The sequence below is a fragment of the Artemia sp. Qi Xiang Cuo genome, chromosome 16 (assembly GCF_049724085.1).
Source record: "Artemia sp. Qi Xiang Cuo chromosome 16, ASM4972408v1, whole genome shotgun sequence".
NCBI classification, from domain to species: Eukaryota; Metazoa; Arthropoda; class Branchiopoda; order Anostraca; family Artemiidae; genus Artemia; species Artemia sp. Qi Xiang Cuo.
In genome coordinates this window covers 37,127,332-37,151,716 of record NC_142809.1, presented here as the reverse complement: position 1 = coordinate 37,151,716, position 24,385 = coordinate 37,127,332, and the positions used below count along the sequence as shown (strand labels likewise).

Below are 24,385 nucleotides of genomic sequence, written 5' to 3'. Positions count from 1 at the left end.
GGGTGAAAGGGGTAGGAGTGGGAAGATGGAGAGTAAAATCTATATTCCTCACGGTCTGGCCCTTGATTTTAGCCTTAATATTCATAGTTATGAAAACAGCTTCATTATTTCATATGTGAAACAACTCAAGTTGATACAATGAAACTTGCGTTTTGTCAAAGCAACTCTTTCAGTCAAATTTAATTTATTTTTAGCTTGTTTTGAGTTATTCTAGTTCTTCTGCGTAACTTCGCAATGTCAGTGGTGCTAGTATTGTTAGTTCCTATTACACAGTGGTAAACCACGGGATTCTCGCTTCTTTTCAAATTCCTAAATTCTTTCTTGTGAAAGAAACTAAATTCTATCTGAACACGGTAATTTTCAAAGGGAAAACAACCCAGTGACTCCAAGATTCGAACACTAATTTGTATGTCTTATTGAAAGCAAAATTCTCCATGATCTTCAAATAAACTTTCTAGAAAATAATGCCCATCTAAACAGAATACTGTTAGCAAATTCTATTTATTCTGCATACCCTACGAACAGGGACTCACTATTTATTTTTATCAAAATATTGTCCAGAAAAAACAACAAAGAACTTCTTCGACCGGAAACCGAAAATACGATGGCCGAAGTGAAACTCGTCTCCTCTGAGAACCTGGCATGAGTGTAAACATAATAATAACTTATCATTTATTTTGTAGATATTTTACTATCATTTTGGATTAAAACTATAAAGCTTTGGTATTGTGGTTTAATTACACTAATAAGCTTATCGTGATTTGGATATGATGGAATCAATGAGTAATGATAGAGTGAAGCAGGAGTATAGTAATAGTAAGGATTACCAAATACTAGGTCAAGTAGAATAATAACGTCAAACGAAATGAGTGCGCAAAAATGTACGCTTTATTAAAAACTATAGTACTAAATTCGTCATCATGAATAAAATCCAAATGTAAAAATATAAAAGTGATAACACAAACAAAACAAAAATTATCACATCACTATTGGAACAGGTCGCATTTTGCAAATTCCAATCATGCAAGCCGAACAAGTTTCTTTGACGTGTGGGGCCACAGGTCGCCCTGACTTTCTTGATTTTAGCATCAAATTTGGAAGAGGTCCAGAGTACAGTTTGTGATTAATCACCATGAACAAATTGTTAATAACCTATAAATAAATGAAAAGTTATTTATGGTCAAAGGCATTTGAAAAATTTAAAGCCTTATATAACCAAAAAAGAACTCAGGAAAAAAGGAATTGTAAAAAAAAAAGAAACAGAAACTAGGTTCTTGTTTAACGCGGGTCAATGGTGTGACTGTAAGCTCAACCAGAGTCAACCCAGCTCTAAATGGGTACCCGGAGAAATCTGAGGGGAAAACACAGGAAGCGTCAGATAATTTGCTCCTAACCACGCATTGCACTCCCGGTCAAAGACATCGAATCACGAGATCGGTACCTGCGCAACGCAGACCATTGGTCAGCATGCAAAAGTTTTTTTTTTAAGTTTTAATGCACCCATGCTCTGCTGGATGCTGCCCATGGAATCCAGATTGATATTGGCGAAAGAAATAGTAAGTATCAAAATGACACAAAAGATGCTCTGGAATTGCCTTTTCGGAAGTTATGCCTTCAACAGAAGAGAAATCGGCCTATGGTTCCCTAGATCCTCACGATCCCCTCCTCTGAAATTCCTAGATAGCGCTACTGATCAACCAAAAGACATGATGATTTTAAAATCGACAGAAAAATATGTCCGATAATTTTAGCAGGGATTTAGTCGAAAGAGGCAAACAAGATGAGATTAAAGGATAAAACTGTTCCCGTCTATCACTGCTTCATCACTGGATAAGTAGTCATTTATTTAGAAGACGGAGGTCCCGGGAATTGCTTCCATGAATAAGCAATAGAAGGAGGTTTGCCACCGTTGTATTATTGTACCACCTAAGCAAAAATTTGGTCAGCTGATGCCAAACGAGGTCTTTCTTCGATATCAACTTATCACCCGTTTCAAGAGCATTGAGAATAGTTACAGGTATTACCAATGGTCGTGTCCCCTCTTAAACACATCTCCATGTCTTCTTAACATTTTTTTGCAGTCAAATAAAATGCATTGGTAAAAATGTAACGTTAACTGTACGCATCAGTAATTTCAGTTAGATTTTTTTCCTCTTGCGTTAGTATGTTTATAGCTTGTAAATATCGTGGTAAAATGTGCCGTTGTAAAAATATAACGTTAACTTTACGCATCAGCAATTTCATTTAGATTTTTTTCTTCTTGTGTTATGAGGTTTTTTTCTTCTTGCGTTACGAAGACACATTTTTGTTTATACCTGCACAACATTCACAACATATTTTTCTTCTTTGACTTTCAATGGTCCAGTTATATTTTCTTATTCCTTGATTTAGATCAGTGGGTTCCATTGTAACTGAACCCCCGTATAACCGAACCCCCGTGCAACTGAACCCCGTATAACCGAACCCCCGTGCAACTGAACCCCCGTAAAACTGAAACCCCGTGCATCTGAACCCTCGTGCTACTGAACCCTCATGCTACTGAAACCTCGTGCAACTCAACCCCGTGCAACTCAACCCCATTTAAATAAACCCCCGTGTAACTGAACCCCCATGTAACTGTAACTGTGTGTAACCATGTGACTGTGTGTTAACAGAACACAACTGATGAGCGAAAAGTAATGAAGAGACGGGTAATACCGAACTCTCAGCTACCATTCTTGGGAGACATCTGACACTTTATAAGTGACCATGGAATTCCTGTGTTGTTTTAAAGTCACTTTTCTTTGAATAGGCAGCGTGGCGGCAGAGTGTACCTGGCGACGATAAATCACATCAGTCCTGTTTTTGTCAGGAAAAAATTACTCAGTGATAATTTATAGCTCCCGCTAGCATTATGTGCTTCTAGGTCCGGGCCTAGGGACCTATTGGTAAATCCAGGCCTGAGCGTGCACAGATTTCCTTTTGGTGAATTGACTTTCCCTTTAAGCACTCTCTGAAAGTTTCAACTTAATACACAAACCCATTCTTGAAACATGCCCTTTTGATAATCTGCATGCACATAGAGTCTTTTCATTTAGTTCAAGTTCCACCTCAAATACCTCATTCTGTCAAATTTTCAATTTGATATGCGTAGCCTTAATAGTGCTAGTTTAATAGTAGCACAGGTCGTAGTAGGAACAGTAGAAGTAATAAGTGTTGAATTAGTAGTAGTAGTAGCAGTATTAATAGCAGCAGTAGCAGGTAGATGCCCCAGAAGTTTCATGTTGATACGCTAAGCTGTTCCAAAAAAAATTGCCGATACACCTGTATCAGCAATCTGTATGTTATTACAACTTACAAATTGTTAAAATTTAATGTTTTTATAGAAGTGATGATCTTAAAAACTTTGAAGGTGTCTCATGCTATTTGACATTGACAGTTCAATTTCAATTTCGAAGACTAAAATGTCCTCACAGGACCATCCGCCTGGCCCTCTTAACTGACACCCCCCCCCCCAATACATCCGATCAAAAGAAAAATAAACATATTGTTCAAAATAGTCTGAAGATCAAATAACCATGCCTTTGGGGTTAACAACCCCACCAGCAGCATCTGGGGCAAGGGCTGTAAGTTAAGCTAGTTGCTCATTGCTAACAAATAAGGTTTTTGTAGAAAAAATTTTGCATGATTTTTGGGGGGGGGGGCTCATTCGATTGGAAATCATAATTTCCAGTGCACTTTTTCAGAGTTAAAAGTGATCGAAGGGCCACGTGTGACAGATGATGTCATGATTGATTGATTTGTCACGAAAGGGGAATTAATTTGTTGTTTCTAAGGGGAATTATTGATTCACGAAAGGGGAATTAATTTATTGTTTCCAAGGAGAATTGTCTCCTGGACGAAGTTTAATAATATCTTTGGAGTTCAACCAGAATTGTTTCCGGGGCAAAGTTTATAAATAAGTGACAGGTGATGGAAAGGTTAATTGTAACTCTGGCGAATGTTTTGATCTTAGGGATTAACGCGGGAAAAGATTTCTTAGTGATTTCAAATGTGACAGCGCAGGGATGCCAAAAACAAAGGGAACACGATGAAACTACGTTTAGAGATTATTTGGGCGAAACCGTTTTAGACATTTTAGGGAATTATTTCGGCGAAACAGTTGGAGACATTTTAAAATATGATTTTAGAAGATGTTTTAGAAGAGGTTTTGAGTGTGGTCGTTATAATACACAAGTTCTATTTAAACAGTGCCGTGAGGTCACCTACCCAAACCCCAAAGCGCCCTGATCCCCCTACCCCCACCCAAAGGGCACCTATCCCCCTACCCCAACCCCAAAAGAAGCCCCCCGCCCACAAATGTGCCCCCAGGCTCCCAAAGGGTCCCCCGGGCCCCTGAGCCCTCATTTTTTAATACTTTTTTAAGGCTTTACTATATCTTTTCAGAACAATTTCCTTTCTTAATGTCCCTCCTAAACCTATTTTACAACTTGAAGTACTTATCTTTTTCACCCACAACTATACTCTACAGCATTATGGATAATTCAACACCAAGAAATGCATTTCATAGACCACTTCAGAGCATCTTCATTACTTATTGACCCATCTACACCCATTTTAAAACATGAAGGGATTAAGTTTTTCACCCACAACTACACTTTACAGCCTTTCGGATACCTCAACGCCAAAAAATACTTTTCAAAGACCATTTCAGAGAAAGTCCCTTTCTTAATGTCCCTCCTAAACCCATTTTTCAACATGAAGTACTTATCTTTTTCACCCACAACTATTCTTTACAGCTTTTAGGATACCTCAACACCAAGAAATACTTTTCAAAGATCATTTCAGAGCAAGTTACTTTCTTAATGTCCTTCCTAAACCCATTTTACAAGTTAAAGTACTTATCTTTTTCATCCACAACTATACTATAAGGCTTTTTTGGATACCTCAACACCAAGAAATACTTTTCAAAGACCATTTCAGAGCAAGTTACTTTCTTAATATCCCTCCTAAACACATTTTCCAACATGAAGTACTTATCTTTTTCACCCACAATTATTCTTTACATCTTTTTGGATACCTCAACACCAAGAAATATCTTTCAAAGATCATTTCAGAGCAATTTACTTTCTTAATGTCCCTCCTAAATCCATTTTACAACTTAAAGTACTTATATTTTTCATCCACAACTATACTATAAGGCTTTTTTGGATACCTCAACACCAAGAAATACTTTTCAAAGACCATTTCAGAGCAAGTTACTTTCTTAATGTCCCTCCTAAACCCATTTTCCAAGTTGAAGTACTTATCTTTTTCACCCACAACTATACTTTACAGCTTTTTGGATACCTCAACACCAAGAAATACTTTTCAAAGACCATTTCAGAGCAAGTTACTTTCTTAATGTCCCTCCTAAACCCATTTTCAAACTTGAAGTACTTATCTTTTTCAGCCACAACTATACTTTACAGCTTTTTGGTTACCTCAGAACCAAGAAATACTTTTCAAAGACCATTTCAGAGCAAGTTACTTTCTTAATGTCCCTCCTAAACCCATTTTCAACATGAAGTACTTATCTTTTTCACCCACAACTATACTTTACAGCTTTTTGGATACCTCAACACCAAGAAATACTTTTCAAAGACCATTTCAGAGCAAGTTACTTTCTTAATGTTCCTTCTAAACCTATTTTACAAGTTGAAGTACTTATCTTTTTCACCCACAGCTATACTTTACAGCTTTTTGGATACCTCAAAACCAAGAAATACATTTTTAGGACCACTTCAGATTAAGTTACTTTCTTAATCTCTATCTTAAAACCTTATTAATGCTAGAATTAATTATCTATTTCAAAAACAAATAAAATTCAAATATATGTGTATTAATAAACATCAAGAACAAAATAAAATACACCATATATTATAACGTGACATAATTAATTACCCTCATAAAAAAATTTTCCAACTTGAAATACTTATCTTTTTCATCCACAACTATACTTTACAGCTTTTTGGTTACCTCAACACCAAGAAATACTTCTCAAAGACCATTTCAGAGCAAGTTACTTTCTTAAATTCCCTCCTACCCTCATTGTACAACATGAAGTACTTAACTTTTTCACCCACCAGTACACATTAAAGCATTTTTGATACATCAACACCAAGAAATACTTTTCAAATACCATTTAAGAGCAAGTTACTTTCTTAATGTCCCTACAAAACCTATTTTACAAGTTGAAGTACTTATCTTTTTCACCCACAACTATACTTTACAGCTTTTTGGATACCTCAACACCAAGAAATACTTTTCAAAGACCTTTTCAGAGAAAGTTATTTCCTTAATCTCACTCCTAAACCCATTTTCCAACCTGAAGTAATTATCTTTTTCTACCGCAACTCTACGTTACAGCTTTTTGTTTACCTCAAAACCAAGAAATACTTTTCAAAGACCATTTAAGAGCGAGTTACATTCTTAATCTCCCTCATAAACCCATTTTCCAACATGAAGTACTTATCTTTTTCATTCACAACTATACTTTACAGCTTTTTGGATACCTCAACACCCAGAAATACTTTTCAACGCCAATTTCATAGCAAGTTCCGTTCTTACTTTTACTTCAAAACCCATTTTACATGGTGTATTAATAATCAATGTAACCCACAACAAAAATTCTATTGCATATTGTTCAAAAAAAAAAAATAAAAGATATTCAAATACCATTTCATTGAAAGTTACTTTCTTAATTTCACTTCTAAAGCCATTTTCCAACTTGAAGTACTTTCTCAAAGACAATTTCAGAGCAAGTTCCTTTCTTAATGTCCCTTCTAAACCCATTTTCCAACTTGAAGTACTTATCTTTTTCACCCACAACTATACTTTACAGCTTTTTGTATACCACAAAACCAATTAATACTATTCAAAGACCATTTCAGAACAAGCTACTTTCTTTATGTCACTCCTAAACCCATTTTCAAACTCGAAGTACATATGTTTTTCACCCACAACTAGACTTAACAGCTTTTATAATCCCTTAACACCAAGAAATACATTTCAAAGACCATTTCAGACCAAGTTACTTTCTTAATGTCCCTTCTAAACCCATTTTTCAACTTGAAGTACTTATCTTTTTCACCCACAACTATACTTTACAGCTTTTTGGATACCATAACACCAAGAAATACTTTTCAAAGACCATTCCAGAGCAAGTTACTTTCTTAATGTCCCTAATAAACCCATTTTCCAACTTGAAGCACTTATCTTTTTCACCCACAACTATACTTAACAGCTTTCTTGTTACCTCAACACAAAGAAATACTTTTCCAAGAAATTTTCAAAGAAAGTTACCTTATTTAAGTCCATACTAAGCACTTTTTTCTACTTGAAGTACTTACCTTTTTTACACACAACTATACTTTACAGCTTTCTTTACATATCAACACCAAAGCCATAATTTTCAAAGAACAATTGAGAGTAAGTTACTTTCTTAATATCCCTCCTAAACCTCTTTTTCAACTTGAAGTACTTATCTTTTTCACCACAACCATAAGTTACAGCTTTTTTGATACCTCAACACCAAGAAATACTCTTCAAAGACCATTTCAGAGCAAGTTGCTTTCTTAATGTCCCTTCTAAACCCATTTTCCAACTCGAAGTACTTATATTTTTCTCCCACAACTATCATTTACAATTTTTTGGATACCTCAACACCAAGAAATACTTTTCAATGACCATTTCAGAGCAAGTTCCTTTCTTTTTTTCCCTTCTAAACTAAATTTCAAACTTGAAGTACTTATTTTCTTTATCTCCACCTATACATAACAGCTTTTTGGATACCTCAACACCAAGAAATACTTTTCGAAGACATTTCAGAGCAAGTTCCTTTCTGAATGTCCCTTCTAAACACATTTTCAATCTCGAAGTACTTATATTTTTCACATACAACTATACTCTACAGCTTTTGGGATACTTGAGAACCAAGAAATACTTTTCAAAGACCATTTCAGAGCAAGTTACTTTCTTAATGTCCCTCCTAAACCCATTTTCCAACTTGAAGTACTTCTCTTTTTCACCCACAACTATAATTTACAGCTTTTGGATATCTCAACACAAAAAAATACTTTTCAAATACCATTTCAGAGCAAGTTACTTTCTTTATGTCCCTCCTAAACCCATTTTACAAATTGAAGTACTTATCTTTTTCACCCAAAACTATACTTTACAGCTTTTTGGTTACCTCAACACCAAGAAATACTTTTCAAAGACCGTTTCAGAGCAAGTTACTTTGTTAATGTCCCTCATAAACCCATTTTCCAGCTTGAAGTACTTATCTTTTTCATCCACAACTATACTTTACAGATTTTTGGATACCTCAACACCAAGAAATATTTTTCAAAGACACTTTCAGAGCAAGTTACTTTTAATGTCACTCCTAAACCCATTTTCAAACTTGAAGTACTTAGCTTTTTCATCCACAACTATACTTTACAGCTTTTTGGATACCTCAACACCAAGAAATACTTTTCAATGACCATTTCAGAGCAAGTTACTTTCTTAATGTCCCTCCTAAACCCATTTTACAAGTTGAAGTACTTATCCTTTTCACCCAAAACTATACTTTACAGCTTTTTGGATACCTCAACACCAAGAAATTCTTTTCAAAGACCATTTCAGAGCAATTTACTTTCTTTATGTCCCTCCTAAACCCATTTTCCAACTTGAAGGCCTTATGTTTGTCACTCTCCAAGTTCCTGTACATCTTTTTGGATACATAAACACCAAGAAATACTTTTCCCGGAAGAAGAAAAGGCCCAAGACATAAAAAATTTAAAGTTTACTTCTAAATTTTTACGTAGAAGATGGGAAGTTATACCATGATTGTGATTATTTTCTATGAAGATAAAAAGTTTCACTTTAATTCTAAATTTTCTTAAATTCAGTTCCAACCTTTCTCAAAGAGATGAAAAAATTTAAAGTTCTGTTCCAAATATTTCCCCGGAAGAAGAAAAGTTCAACTTCGATTCTGAATTTTCTCAATGAAAATGAAGTTATTGATCAATTCTATTTTCTCAAAATATTATAAAATTTTCCACTTCAATTCAGATTTTTCTCAAAGAGATGAAAAAATTTAAAATATTGTTCCAAATTTTTCTTAGAAGATAGAAAAGTTCAAGTTCTAATCTGAATTTTACCAAAGAACATAATTCAATTCTAATTTCTCCAGAGAGAATAAAAAGCTTCCCCTTCAGTTTTAAGTTCACCAAGACATAAAAAATTTAAAGTTCAGTTCTAAATTTTTACATAGAAGATAGGAAAAGTTATACTATGATTATGATTATTTTCCATGAAGATAAAAAGTTTCACTTTAATTCTCAATTTTCTTATATTCAGTTCCGACTTTTCACATAGAGATGAAAAAATTTAAAGTTCTGTTCCAAATTTTTCTTAGAAGATAGAAAAGTTCAAGTTCTCTTCTGAATTTTACCAAAGAACACAATTCAATTCTAATTTCACCAGAGAAAATAAAGCTTCCACTTCAGCTTTAAGTTCACCAAGACATAAAAAATTTAAAGTTCAGTTCTAAATTTTTCCGTAGAAGATAGGAAAAGTTATACTATGATTGTGATTATTTTCTATGAAGATAAAAAATTCACTTTAATTCTAAATTATCTTAAATTCAATTCCGGCCTTTCTCAAAGAGATGAAAAAATTTAGTTCTGTTCCAAATATTTTCCCGGAAGAAGAAAAGTTCAACTTCGATTCTGAATTTTCTTAATGAAAATGAAATAAGTTATTGATCATTTCTATTTTTCCAAATAATATAAAAAGTTTTCACTTCAGTTCAGATTTTTCTCAAAGAGATGAAAAAATTTAAAATACTGTTCCAAATTTTTCGTAGAAGATAGAAAAGTTCAAGTTATCTTCTGCATTTTATCAAAGAACAAAATTCAATTCTAATTTCTCCAGAGAAAATAAAAAGCTTCCACTTCAGTTTTAAGTTCACCAAGACGTAAAAAATTTAAAGTTCAGTTCTAAATTTGTCCGTAGAAGATAGGAAAAGTTATACCATTATTATGATTATTTTCTATGAAGATAAAAAGTTTCACCTTAATTCTAAATTTTCTTAAATTCAGTTCCGACCTTTCTCAAAGAGATGAAAAAATTTAAAGTTCTGTTCCAAATATTTTCCCGGAAGAAGAAAAGTTCTACTTCGATTCTGAATTTTCTTAATGAAAATGAAATAAGTTATTGATTAATTATAATTTTACAAAATAATATCAAAATTTTCCACTTCAGTTCAGACTTTTCTCAACGAGATGAAAAATTTAACATACTTCCAAATATTTCAGACAAGGTAGAAAATTTCAAGTTCTCTTCTGAATTTTACCAACAAACACAATTCAATTCTAATTTCTCCAGAGAAAATAAAAAGCTTCCACTTCAGTTTTAAGTTCACCAAGACATAAAAAATTTAAAGTTCTGTTCTAAATTTTTCCATAGAAGATAGGAAAAGTTATACTATGATTGTGATTATTTTCCATGAAGATAAAAAGTTTCACTTTAATTCAAATTTTCTTAAATTCAGTTCCGACTTTTCACAGAGATGAAAAAAAATTTAAAGTTATGTTCCAAATTTTTCATAGAAGATTGGAAAAGTTATACTTTGATCGTGAATATTCAAGTTCTCTTCTGAATTTTACCAAAGAACACAATTCAATTCTAATTTCTCCAGAGAAAATAAAAAGCTTCCACTTCAGTTTTAAGTTCACCACGACATAAAAAATTTAAAGTTCAGTTCTAAATTTTTACATAGAAGATAGGAAAAGTTATACCATGATTTTGATTATTTCCTATGAAGATTAAAAGTTTCACTTCAATTTTTAATTTTTCTCAAAGAAGTGAAGAAAAGTTCAACTTCGATTCTGAATTTTCTCAATGAAAATGAAATAAGTTATTGATCATTTCTATTTTCCCAAAATAATATAAAAATTTTCTACTTCAGTTCAGAATTTTCTCAAACAGATGACAAAATTTAAAATACTGTTCCAAATTTTCCATAGAAGATAGAAAAGTTCAAGTTCTCTTCTGAATTTTACCAAAGAACATAATTCAATTCTAATTTCTCCAGAGAAAATAAAAAGCTTCCACATCAGTTTTAAGTTCACCAAGACATAAAAAATTTAAAGTTCAGTTCTAAATTTTTCCATAGAAGATAGGAAAAGCTATACTATGATTGTGATTATTTTCCATGAAGATAAAAAGTTTCATTTTAATTCTAAATTTTCTTAAATTCAATTATGACCTTTCTCAAAGAGATGAAAAAATTTAAAGTTCTTTTCCAAATATTTTCCCGGAAAAGAAAAGTTCAACTTCGATTCTGAATTTTCTCAATGAAAATGAAATAAGTTATTGATCAATTCTATTTTCCTAAAATAATATAAAATTTTCCACTTCAATTCAGATTTTTCTCAAAGAGATGACAAAATTTAAAATAGTTCCAAATTTTTCATAGAAGATAGAAAAAGTTATACTTTGATTGTGATTATTCTTCATGAAGATATGGAACTCCACTTTAATTCTAAGTTTTCTAGATGAAGTGCAAAATGTACAAGGACTCTTCTGAATTTTCTTAGAGAGGAGAAAAAAAGTTAACTCAATTCTTAAATTAACCAATGAAAATGAAAAAGCTTCCATTTCAGATCATAATTTCTCAAAGACATAAAAATTTAAAGTTCAATTCTAAATTTTTCCATAGAAGATAGGAATGACTATACTATGATTATGATTATTTACCATGAAGATAAAAAGTTTTACTCTATTTCTAATTTTTCTTAGATTCAGTTCATTCATCTAACCACAAAAAACAATGGGTTAGGGTAGGTATAAATAAATATTAATAAATAATGAGAAACATTTCTCAATGTTTAAGTTAGGTTAGGTTAGGTTAACTTATCACAAGCGCTCATGATAAGCTAACCTAACCTAACTTAAACATGGTAAAAAGATTAAATTAGGTTAGGTTAGGTTAGATTAAGTTAGGTCAGGTTAAGTTAGGTTAGCCTACGTACGCACGCGTCTGTAGACTAAGTGGAAGCTTTTTATTTTCTCTGGAGAAATTAGAATTGAATTGTGTTCTTTGGTAAAAATCAGACGAGAACTTGAATATTCACGATCAAAGTATAACTTTTCCAATCTTCTATGAAAAATTTGGAACAGAACTTTAAATTTTTTTCATCTTTATGTGAAAAATTGGAATTGAATTTAAGAAAATTTGAATTAAATTGAAACTTTTTATCTTCATGGAAAATAATCACAATCATGGTATAACTTTTCCTATCGTTTATGGAAAAATTTAGAAGTGAACTTTAAGTGTTTTATGTCTTTGTGAAATTAAATGTGAAATGGACGCTTTTTATTTTCTCTGGAGAAATTAGAATTAAATTGTGTTCGTTGGTAAAATTCAGAAGAGAACTTGAACTTTTCTATCTTCTATGAAAAATTTGGAAGTATTTTAAATTTTTCATCTCTTTGAGAAAAATCTGAACTGAAGTGGAAAATTTTTATATTATTTTTGGAAAATAGAATTGATCAATAACTTATTTCATTTTCATTAAGAAAATTCAGAATCGAAGTTGAACTTTTCTTCTTCCGGGGAAATATTTGGAACATAACTTTAAATTTTTTCATCTCTTTGAGAAAGATCGGAACTGAATTTAAGAAAATTTAGAATTCAGGTGAAATTTTTTATCTTCATAGAAAATAATCACAATCATGGTATAACTTTTCCTATCTTCTACGGAAAAATTTAGAACTGAACTTTAAATTTTTTATGTCTTGGTGAACTTAAAACTGAAGTGGAAGCTTTTTATATTCTCTGATGAAATTAGAATTGAACTGTGTTCTTTGGTAAAATTCAGAAGAGAACTTGAACTTTTCTATCTACTACGAAAAATTTGGAACAGTATTTCAAATTTTTTCATCTCTTTGAGAAAAATCTGAACTGAAGTGGAAACTTTTTATATTATTTGGAAAAATAGAAATGATCAATAACTTATTTCATTTTCATTAAGAAAATGAAGAATCGAAGTTGAGCTTTTCTTCTTCCGGGAAAATATTTGGAACAGAACTTTAATTTTTTTAATCTATTTGAGAAAAGCCAGAATTGAATTTAAGAAAATTTAGAATTAAAGTGAAACTTTTTTATCTTCATAGAAAATAATCACAATCATGGTATAACTTTTCCTATCTTCTACGGAAAAATTTAGAACTGAACTTTAAATTTTTTATATCTTGGTGAACTTAAAGCTGAAGTGGAAGCTTTTTATTTTCTCTGGTGAAATTAGAATTGAATTGTGTTCTTTGGTAAAATTCAGAAGAGAACTTGAACTTCTCTCTTCTAAGAAAAATTTGGAACAATATTTTAAATTTTTTCATCTCTGAGAAAAATCTGAATTGAAGTGGAAAATTTTATAACATTTTGAGAAAATAGAATTGATCAATAACTTATTTCATTTTCATTGAGAAAATTCAGAATCGAAGTTGAACTTTTCTTCTTCCGGGGAAATATTTGGAACTGAACTTTAAATTTTTTCATCTCTTTGAGAAAGGTTGGAACTGAATTTAAGAAAATTAAGAATTAAAGTGAAACTTTTTATCTTCATAGAAAATAATCACAATCATGGTATAACTTTTCCTATCTTCTACGGAAAAATTTAGAAGTGAACTTTAAATTTTTTATGTCTTGGGCCTTTTCTTCTTCCGGGAAAAGTATTTCTTGGTGTTGAGGTATCCAAAAAGCTGTAAAGTATAGTTGCTGGTGAAAAACATAAGTCCTTGAAGTTGAAAAATGGGCTTAGAATGGTCAATAAGAAAGTGACTTGCTCTTAAATGGTCCTTGAAAAGTATTTCTTGGTGTTGAGGTATCAAATAGCTGTAAAGTATAGTTTTGGGTGAAAAAGATAACTACTTCAACTTGTAAAATGGGTTTATGAGGGACATTAAGAAAGTAACTTGCTCTGAAATGGTCTTTGAAAAGTATTTCTTGGTGTTGATGTAACCAAATAGCTGTAAAGTATAGTTGTGAATGAAAAAGATATGTACTTCAAGTTGTAAAATAGGTTTAGAAGGGACATTAAGAAAGTAACTTGCTCTGAAATGGTCTTTGAAAAGTATTTCTTGGTGTTGAGGTATCCAAAAGGCTGTAAAGTATAGTTGTGGATGAAAAAGATAAGTACTTCAAGTTGGAAAATGGGTTTAAAAGGGACATTAAGAAAGTAACTTGCTCTGAAATGGTCTTTGAAAAGTATTTCTTGGTGTTGAGGTATCCAAAAAGCTGTAAAGTAGAGTTGTGGGTGAAAAAGATAAGTACTTCAAGTTGGAAAATGGGTTTAGTAGGGACATTAAGAAATTAACTTTCTCTGAAATAGTCTTTTGAAAAGTATTTCTTGGTGTTGAGGTATCCAAAATGCTGTACACTATAGTCGTGTGTGAATATGATAAGTACATCAAGCATAAAAATGGTGGTAGGAGAGACATTTAGAAAGGAACTTGCTCTGAAATGGTCTTTTGAAAAGTATTTCTTGGTGTTGAGGTATTCAAAAAGATGTAAAGTATAGTTGTGGGTTAAAAGATAAGTACTTCAAGTTGTAAAATGTGTTTAGGAGGGACATTAAGAAAGGAACTTGCTCAGAAATGGTCATTGAAATGTATTTCTTGGTGTTGATGTATCCAAATATGTGTAAATTTTAGTTTTGGGTGAAACATATAAGATCTTCAAGTTGGAAAATGTGTTTAGGATCGTCTTTAAGAAAGTAACTTGCTCTGAAATGGTCTTTGAAATGTATTTCTTGGTGTTGAGGTATCCAAAAAGCTGTAAAGTATAGTTCTGGTGAAAAATATAAGTACTTCAAGTTGGAAAATTGGTTTAGGAGGGACATTGAGAAAGTCACTTGCTGTGAAATGGTCTTTGAAAAGTATTTCTTGGTGTTGAGGTATACAAGAAACTGTAAAGTAAAGTTGTGGGTGAAAAAGATAAGTACTTCAAGTTGAAAAAAGGGTTTAGGAGGGACATTAAGAAAGTAACTTGCTCTGAAAAGGTCTTTGAAAAGTATTTCTTGGTGTTGAGGTAACCAAAAAGCTGTAAAGTATAGTTGTGGGTGCAAAAGATAAGTACTTCAAGTTGGAAAATGGGTTTAGGAGGGACATTAAGAAAGTAACTTGCTCTGGAATGGTCTTTGAAAAGTATTTCTTGGTGTTGAGGTATCCAAAAAGCTGTATAGTTGTGGGTGAAAAATATAAGTACTTCAAGTTGGAAAATGGGTTTAGATGGGACATTAAGAAAGTAACTTGCTCTGAAAAGGTCTTTGAAAAGTATGTCTTGGTGTTGAGGTAACCAAAAAGCTGTAAACTATGGTTGTGGGTGAAAAAGATAAGTACTTCAAGTTGGAAAATGGGCTTAGGATAAATGGTCTTTGAAAAGTATTTCTGGGTGTTGAGGTAACCAAAAAGCTGTAAAATATAGTTGTGGGTTAAAAAGGTAAGTAATTAAAGTTGTAAAATTGGTTTAGGAAGGACATTAAGAAAGGAACTTGCTCTGAAATGGTCTCTTGAAAAGTATTTCTTGGTGTTGAGGTATCCAAAAAGCTGTAAAGTATAGCTGTGGTGAAAAAGATAACTTCATCAACTTGAAAAAAGGGGTTAGGAGGGATATAAAGAAACTAAATTGCTCTGAAATGGTCTTTCAAAAGTATATCTTGGTGTTGATGTATCCAAAAAGCTGTAAAGTATAGTTGGGGTTTAAATGTTATGTATTTCATGTTGTTATAGTATTTTATGTTTTATTTTAAGAATGCAACGTTTTCAGATTTTGTGTTTGATATTCATGCCAGGGTTTAGTTGTTGCCGATCTGCGGTAATATATAGATTTGTGGGACATATATATTAACATCTACTTGGACATAGATTGCAAGAGTGATCTTAATAATGTAATTGCTCTTTACTTTTCATTTATAAGTTTTTATTTGTTTTGAGGTATAAAAACTGAATTCATGTATTGTGGTTAGAAAGGTAGATAAGTAATTCCAGTTGGAAAATTGTTTGATATGGTACAAATATAATTGAACTTGCTAAGACGTGGAAATTGAAAAGTGTTACTAGTGGTAAATGCATCAACATATATATGAAGTATAGTTGTGGGTGAAAAAGATAGGTACTTTAAGTTGGAAAATGGTTTTAGGAGGGACATTGAGAAATTCACTTGCTCTGAATCGGTCTTTGAAAGGTATTTCTAGGTGTGGAGTTATCCAAGAAACTCTAAAGTAAAGTTGTGGGTGAAAAAGATAAGTACTTCAAGTTGAAAAATGGGCTTAGGATGGACATTAAGAAAGTAACTTGCTTTGAAATGGTCTTTGAAAAGTATTTCTTGGTGTTGAGGTAACCAAAAAGCTGTAAAGTATAGTTGAGGGGGAAAAAGATAAGTACTTCAAGTTGCAAAATGGGTTTAGAAGGGACATTAAGAAAGTAACTTGCTCTGAAATGGTCTTTGAAAAGTATTTCTTGGTGTTGAGGTATCCAAAAAGCTGTATAGTTGTGGGTGAAAAATATAAGTACTTCAAGTTGAAAAATGGGTTTAGATGGGACATTAAGAAAGTAACTTGCTCTGAAATGGTCTTTGAAAAGTATTTCTTGGTGTTGAGGTATCCAAAAAGCTGTAAACTATAGTTGTGGGTGAAAAAGATAAGTACTTCAAGTTGGAAACTGGGTTTAGGATAAATGGTCTTTGAAAAGTATTTCTGGGTGTTGAGGTAACCAAAAAGCTGTAAAGTATAGTTTTGGGTGAAAAAGATAAGTACTTCAAGTTGGAAAATTTGTTTAGGAGGGACATTAAGAAAGTAACTTGGTCTTATATGGTCTTTGAATTTTATTTCTTGGTGTTGAGGTATCCAAAAAGCTGTAAAGTATAGTTGTGGTGAAAAAGATAAGTACTTCAAGTTGAAAAAAGGGTTTAGGAGGGATATAAAGAAAGTAAATTGCTCTGAAATGGTCTTTGAAAAGTATTTCTTGGTGTTGATGTATCCAAAAAGCTGTAAAGTATTGTTGTTGTGAAAAAGTTAAGTAGTTCAAGTTTAAAAATGGTTTTAGGAGGGACATTAAGAAAGGAGCTTGCTCTGAAATGGTCTTTGAATAGTATTTCTTTATGTTGAGGTAACCAAAAAGCTGTAAAGTATAGGTGTGGGTGCAAAAGATAAGTACTTCAAGTGGAAAAATGGTTTTAGGAGGGACATTAAGAAAGTAACGTGCTCTGAAATTATCTTTGAAAAGTATTTCTTGGTGTTGCGGCGTCCAAAAAGCTCTAAAGTATAGTTGTGAATGAAAAAGATAAGTACTTCAAGTTGAAAAATGGGTTTAGGAGGGGCATTAAGAAAATAACTTGCTCTGAAATGGTCTTTGAAAAGTATTTCTTGGTGTTGAGGTATCCAAAAAGCTGTAAAGTATAGTTGTGGGTGAAAAAGATAAGTACTTCATGTTGGAAATTGGGTTTAGTAGGGAAATTAAGAAAGTAATTGCTCTGAAATGGTCTTTGAAAAGTATTTCTTGGTGTTGAGGTAACCAAAAAGCTGTAAAGTATAGTTGTGGATGAAAGAGATAAGTACTTCAAGTTTGAAAATGGTTTTAGGAGTGACATTAAGAAAATAACTTGCTCTGAAATGGTCTTTTAAAAGTATTTCTTGGTGTTGAGGTATTCAAAAAGCTGTAAAGTATAGTTGTGGGTGAAAATTAGGAGTGACATTAAGAAAGTAAATTGCTCTGAAATGGTCTTTGAAAAGTATTTCTTGGTGTTGAGGTATCCAAAAAGCTGTAAAGTATAGTTGTGGTTGAAAAAGATAAGTACTTCATGTTGGAACATGGGTTTAGGAGGGACATTAAGAAAGTAACTTGCTCTGAAATGGTCTTTGAAAAGTATTTCTTGGTGTTGCGGTAACCAAAAAGCTGTAAAGTATAGTTGTGGATGAAAAAGATAAGTACTTCAAGTTGAAAAATGGGTTTAGGAGGGACATTAAAAAAGTAACTTGCCCTGAAATGGTCTTTGAAAAGTATTTCTTTGTGTTGATGTAACCAAAAAGCTTTAAAGTATTATTTTGGATGATAAATATAAGTACGTTCACTTGAAAAATGGTTTTAGATGGGACATTAAAGAAGCATCCTGATCTCAAATGAACATTGAGAAGAATTCAATTTGTTTTATTTATCCAAAAATAGGTCAAGAAGAGTTGTTTATGAAAAGGATAAGTACTTCAAGTTGAAAAATGGATTTAGGAGAGACATTAAGAAAGTAAGTTGCTCTGAAATTGTCTTTTAAAAGTATTTCTTGTTTTTGATGTATCCTAAAGGCTGTATATCAATTTTTCGTTTGTAAAAGATCAGCACTTAAAGTCTGAGAATGGGGTTAGGATGGATATTAGAAAGTTAAGTCGCTCTGAAATGGTCTTTGAAAAGTATTTCTTGGTGTTGAGGTATCCAAAAAGCTGTAAAGTATAGTTGTGGGATGAAAAAGATAAGTACTTCAACTTGGAAAATAGGTTTAGGAGGGACATTAAGAAAGGAAATTGTTCTGAAAAGATATAGTAAAGCCTTAAAAAAGTATTTAAAAATGAGGGCTCAGGGGCCTTTGGGGCGCCGGGGGCCCTTGGGGGGACCGGGGGGACCCTTTGGGTGCCGGGGGTTACGTTGGTGGGCGGGGGGCTGCCTGCGGGTTGGGGTTAGGGGGATCGGAGCCGTTTGGGTGGGGGTATAGGGATGGGGGCTCTTTGGGGTTGGGGTAGGGGACCTCACGGCACTGTTTAAATAGAACTTGTGTATTATAACGACCACACTCAAAACCTCTTCTAAAACATCTTCTAAAATCATCTTTTAAAATGTCTCTAAGTGTTTTGCCGAAATAATTCCCTAAAATGTCTAAAACGGTTTCGCCCAAATAATCTCTAAACGTAATTTCATCGTGTTCCCTTTGTTTTTGGCATCTCTGCGCTGTCACATTTGAAATTACTAAGAAACATTTTCCCGCGTTAAACTCTAAGATCAAAACATTCGCCGGAGTTACAATTAACCTTGCAATCACCTGTCAGTTATTTATAAACTTTGCCCCGGAAACAATTCTGGTCGAACTCCAAAGATATTAATAAACTTCGTCCAGGAGACAATTCTCCTTGGAAACAATAAATTAATTCCCCTTTCGTGAATCAATAATTCCCCTTAGAAACAACAAATTAATTCCCCTTTCGTGACAAATCAATCAATCATGACATCATCTGTCACACGTGGTCCAGAAATAAATCGACCTTTGGAAATTTAGGTCATTGACCCCGTTCCGTTAGCGGATCAATAACCTTGTCTATGCGATTAGGTACCGTTAGACTCGATTGTAGATGGCAGCAGGGGTGCCCGTCACGATCTCCTGAGGCCTTTCTACTGTTACACGGGGGTTTAGTTAAATTGGGTTGAGTTGCACGAGGGTTCAGTTAAAGGGGGTTCAGTTTCATGAGGGTTCAGTTGCACGGGGGTTCAGGTGCACGGTGGTTCGGTTATAAGGGGGGTCAGTTACACGGGGGTTCAGTTACACGCACACCAGATCAGTGACACTCTGACTTTGGGTCACCCAAGCACCCAACTACTAAGAATTTATTATGCTTATAAAACTCCAAATTTTGGTTTTCTTAAACCTAAATTTTTAGTTTTAGGGATGTTGAAAACGCTATATGTCAATTTGGAATTTCCTATCATCCCTTACAACTGTGCCGGACTATTTTTCCACAGGTTTATCCTTAAGACATTGCGCATATCTATCCCTGAGTAAAGATCTTGATGTTTTTCCTATACTAGCAGATTTACGTAACCAAACAAATCTTCAATCTGAACAACAGAAGAGCTTAATGTCAAACCTGATAACTGCTACTCTTATGAAAAAGCTTCAGCTTAACTCTCAGTGATAATAGTTTTTCCCTCTCGACAGCAAAGATCAAGAGTCTGGTGCCAATACCCCGTACAGTGTTCCAGCAATCATTGCCTATGAAGCATACCTGCAGAGTACCATGAAAGGGGGCAGTTGTCCCCCCCCCAATAATGTGAAAAAAAATATTATACATCCCATGCCCTTTTATTATTCAGATATGGACTCCTCTTGCCCCCCTAATAAAAATCCTGGAGATTCGCCCCTGGACTTGTGTGACCTATTTCCGTTCGTCATGGAATTAGATAACACCGGAAAGTTTTATATACACTAAAAAATAATGAAAAGGATATGCTGGATACTGTTTATATGGGTGCAACCCAGTTTACAAATCCTTTGTTACAGTCTAACTTCGGGTACATTCAAGTTCTTCCTTAATAAACCCTCAAATTTCATTAAACCTTCATTTTTAAATCTGTTTTTACTTTCAACGTTATAAACCCAAACCATTCCAGGAATAAAAAGAACCAGGAAAAAAAAAGTACATACCCTTTCGGTTTCCGAAGGATACCAGGAAGGCTCTTCTATTTTAAGTATATTTTCCAGAGTCCTGTCACTCTTAAGACACTTCGCACATTTTTGGCCCAGCGCATGGTAGAATACTCTGCAATGGTTGCCGTATTTTGGGAACCAAAATATTATGTTTCCAAACATTGATGTCCAACCATTTCTACATCTCTAATAAGAAATTTGTTAATGATATTAACAACTAATAAATGTGCAAGAATGTGAGAAACAGATAATAGGGTAATATTTAACATACTAATACAGATTTAGCAGGAATTAAAAATCTACTGATGTCATTGGCAGTACAGCGTTAATCAGTAGAACTAAAAAACTGCCAGCGAGCTTCACTGTAAAAATTAGATTTCAGCCAAACGTATAAGTTTAAATTTACCCAGCCTCCAATGTTCCAAGAGTTCGAAGAATGTTTTGTTTTTAGCTAGTTCTTTATTGATTATATAACAGTTAGTCAAGGTTAGCAAAGAATACACAGGTGAGTTTTTTAAAAATGCACACAAACATACTTTTTCACCCTTTCGGAAAACGAGGTTCTTCAACTATCAGTATTAAGTTTTGAAAAAACAAAACTTAAAAATTATTACACTGTCATAAAGAAAGTAAACGATCAAAAATGCAGTTTTTAAGGCCAAACGAAAATACTGAAGAAATATACGAAGCGAACATTTCGAGAGAACAACCGCCTCTCTTCTTCATTGCGAACAAAATAATATAATCAAGGAAAATGCCGAAGAAAAAAACAAAAAACAACGCAAGTCAACAAAAAAAACAAGTCAACAAAACCAATAAAAAAACAGCCAAAAAACTAAAAGCTAAATAAGATTAAATAAAAGACCAAAAATTATAAGAATTAAAATCAAACACCTAACAACCATAAAATGAGTCATTCGCCAATATCTGCGATTCGCACAAAATCCAATATTCCAATATGATGTAGATATTGGCGAACGACTCACTTTATGGTTGTTAGGTATTTGATTTTATTTCTTATAATTTTTGGTCTTTTATTGAAGTTCATTTATCGTTTTAATTTTTTGGCTGATTTTTTTTTATTGGTTTTGTTGACTTGCGTTTGTTTTTTTGTTTTTTTTTTCTTAAGTATTTTCATTGTTTATATTGTTTTGTTAGCGCCGAAAAAGAGAGGCGGCTGTTCTCTCGAAGTATTCGCTTTGTGTGTTTCTTCAATATTTTCGTTTGACCTTTAAAAACCCCATGTTAGATCGTATTCTTTCTTTATGCTATGGCAGGCCCATGTGGCTTAAGAAATTATCTTCTATTACACTGTCATCAGAATATATATAGTATACGGTGGCCGGCGTTTACCCCCCCCCCGGTAAATAACCCCCTTGGAAAATAAGGCTTTCCAAATTTTGAGAATTTTATTTGAGATGTTTTTTTTTTATTTCCGCAGGGGAAGGAATTTTGGTACTTGTGTATTATGCGCCACTCACTCAAGTCTACGCTGTGTAAAAGAACAAACCATTTTTTTGTTAGTTTCTTCGTTACTTTAGAAACAACTTTGGGCTATGAATTTGAACATTGGGAGGGGCAAAGTATAGCGGTTCTGCATGCAAAATGTGTCAGGTACAATTGTTCTGCATATTATGAAGTAAGAATTGTTTTCTGACTCCAAACTTTCCAAATACTCCACCCCCCCCCCCCCACTTATGTACAAATATATAGCCCAAATTATGTATTTCCCATATATTATGTCGCTTGTCTCGGGCTAAGCTGAAAGAAATTAATGAAGAAGCCGGTTTGTTCAGAAGTTTTACACAACGTAAACTTGAGTGAGTGGCGCATAATACACAAGTACCAAAATTCCTTCCCCCTACGGAAATTTAAAAAAACAACTCAAATAAAATTCTAAAATTTGGAAAGCATTATTTTACACGGGGAGGGGGGGGGGTATTTTCCGCGGGACGGTATTTTCCCGGGGGGGGGGATTTTCCGCGGGGGCAATCACCAGAGAGAGAGGGTAAACGTCTAGAACCATACTATATATAGTCACCTATATAGAAGTAATTGAACACTTTGACGTGGTCGAAAATATAGCTCACAATTTTAATTTGTGAAAAATATTACGGGCTGGGAAGGGAGTATACAACAGGGGGATTTTAATGTATTATTAATGCACTGTCATCAAAAGTCCATATATTGGTAAAATTTGGAAGTAATCGAACGTTATGAAATGGTCTAAAAATGGCTCCCAAATTTATGTAACAAACGAAAAAGTGAGTGAGTTGAAAAAAAACAAACAAGTTAACAACATCTATTTTTATTACTGAATACCATGTAGAAACTCTTATTGTTGTTTTCTCGGGTGTTCGCCTATCAGGAATGTACAGTAAACAAAACAAAAGTATCTTCAACAGAGGCAAATCCTGACTCATTAAGCATAATTTTAATTACTAAAGATATATTATTATCATCTATTCGTCATTTAATTGGACTGTTAAAATTTATTTAATTAGGCTATTAATTATTATTTCTTAGTGATTTTATATTTAATATTCATTTAATTAGATTGTTAATAATTATTCAATTAGGCTATTCTAATTTTTTTTTTTCTAACAAGATCAGAGTACCTACACAATTTTGTCAGCCTATTACCCTTGCCAATTTTCTTCCCTACTCCAGATTAATCTAAGATAGGATATTATCTAACCCAATTTGTACGAATGTAGATATTAAAATTCCTGCAATAAATATATTAGGTACTTATGTATTATATCTTACGCACGAAAGAAGTAAAGTTTGCTTAATGCTAATGAAATGAAAACAAACTAGTAGTTTGGAAACAAACTTGGGCTATATATTTGCACATTGGGAGAAGGAGGGGTAAAGCATAGCATATATTGAATAGAGGGATCTATTGACGAGGGGGCGAACCCTCTCATATACGCAATAATTTCTGTTCTTTTTAAGTTTTAATCCTGTTCCTTACTTTCAGTTGAAAAAACTTGTTTTTTTTATATTTAATTTCTGATCGATTTTTAAATAATGCTGGGAAATGTGGCGCCCCCTTCATGAAAATTCTTTTCCCCCATGAAAAAATTCCTCTAGGGAAAGATTCTCCCCCGTTAACCCCTCCCCCCCCTCCCGCCAACCCCACCAGAAAAAAAATCCCTTGAACACGTATCTATACTTACCAATACTCAATGCTATATGTAAACAATGGGCAAGGTTCATAACTTACAGCTCTTCCTCCCGGGACTGTGGGGGATTAAGTCATCCTCAAAGACATAGTTATTAGATTTTTCGACTATGCTGAACAAAATGGCTATCTCAAAATTTTTATCAGGTGACTTTGGGAAAAAAATGAGCGTGGGAGGGGGTTTAATTGCCCTCCAATTTTTCGGCCACTTAAAAAGGGCACTAGAAATTTTAATTTTCCGTTATAATGAGCCCTCTCTCAGTATTCTAAAACCACTGGGTTGATACGGTCACCCCTGGAAAAAATATGAACCTTAGGAGTGTTTTCCCCTATTTTCAAAAATCAGACAATTTTTCTCAAGCTCGTAACTTTAAGTGGGTATGACTAAGCTTGATGAAACTTCTATAATTGAAATTAGCATAAAAATTCGATTCTTTTGATGTAGCAATTGCTATCAAAATTCCGTTTTTTAGAGTTTGGGTTACTATTTAGCCGGGTCGCTCCTTACTTACAGTTCGTTACCACGAATTTTTTGATTACAGATTTCAGATAAAGTAATTTTTTTTAATGTTTAAAAAAAAGAGTTGTGAGAAAGTCAAACTTTAGCGTAAAGAGCGAGGCGTTGAGGAGGGCACAGCCCATTTCATATACGGAATAATTTCTGTTTGTTTTAAGATTCAATGTCGCTCCTTAATTTCAGTTAAAAATTTTTTTTTTTATTTAAA

General features: G+C 33.2%; 1 protein-coding gene across 1 annotated transcript in view; it reads right to left on the bottom strand.

Annotated features, from left to right (window-relative positions):
- Positions 1 to 930: 930 nt before the first annotated feature.
- LOC148942867 (uncharacterized) overlaps positions 931 to 24,385 on the bottom strand; it is a 28,786-nt gene continuing 5,331 nt past the window's right edge. The window contains exons 2-3 of the mRNA XM_089102381.1: positions 20,471 to 20,659; positions 931 to 1,152 (exon numbers count right to left, since the gene is read on the bottom strand). Coding sequence (XP_088958507.1) covers positions 979 to 1,152; positions 20,471 to 20,659 — 363 coding nt within the window. The 3' untranslated portion in view covers positions 931 to 978. The remainder of the gene's footprint in view (positions 1,153 to 20,470; positions 20,660 to 24,385) is intronic.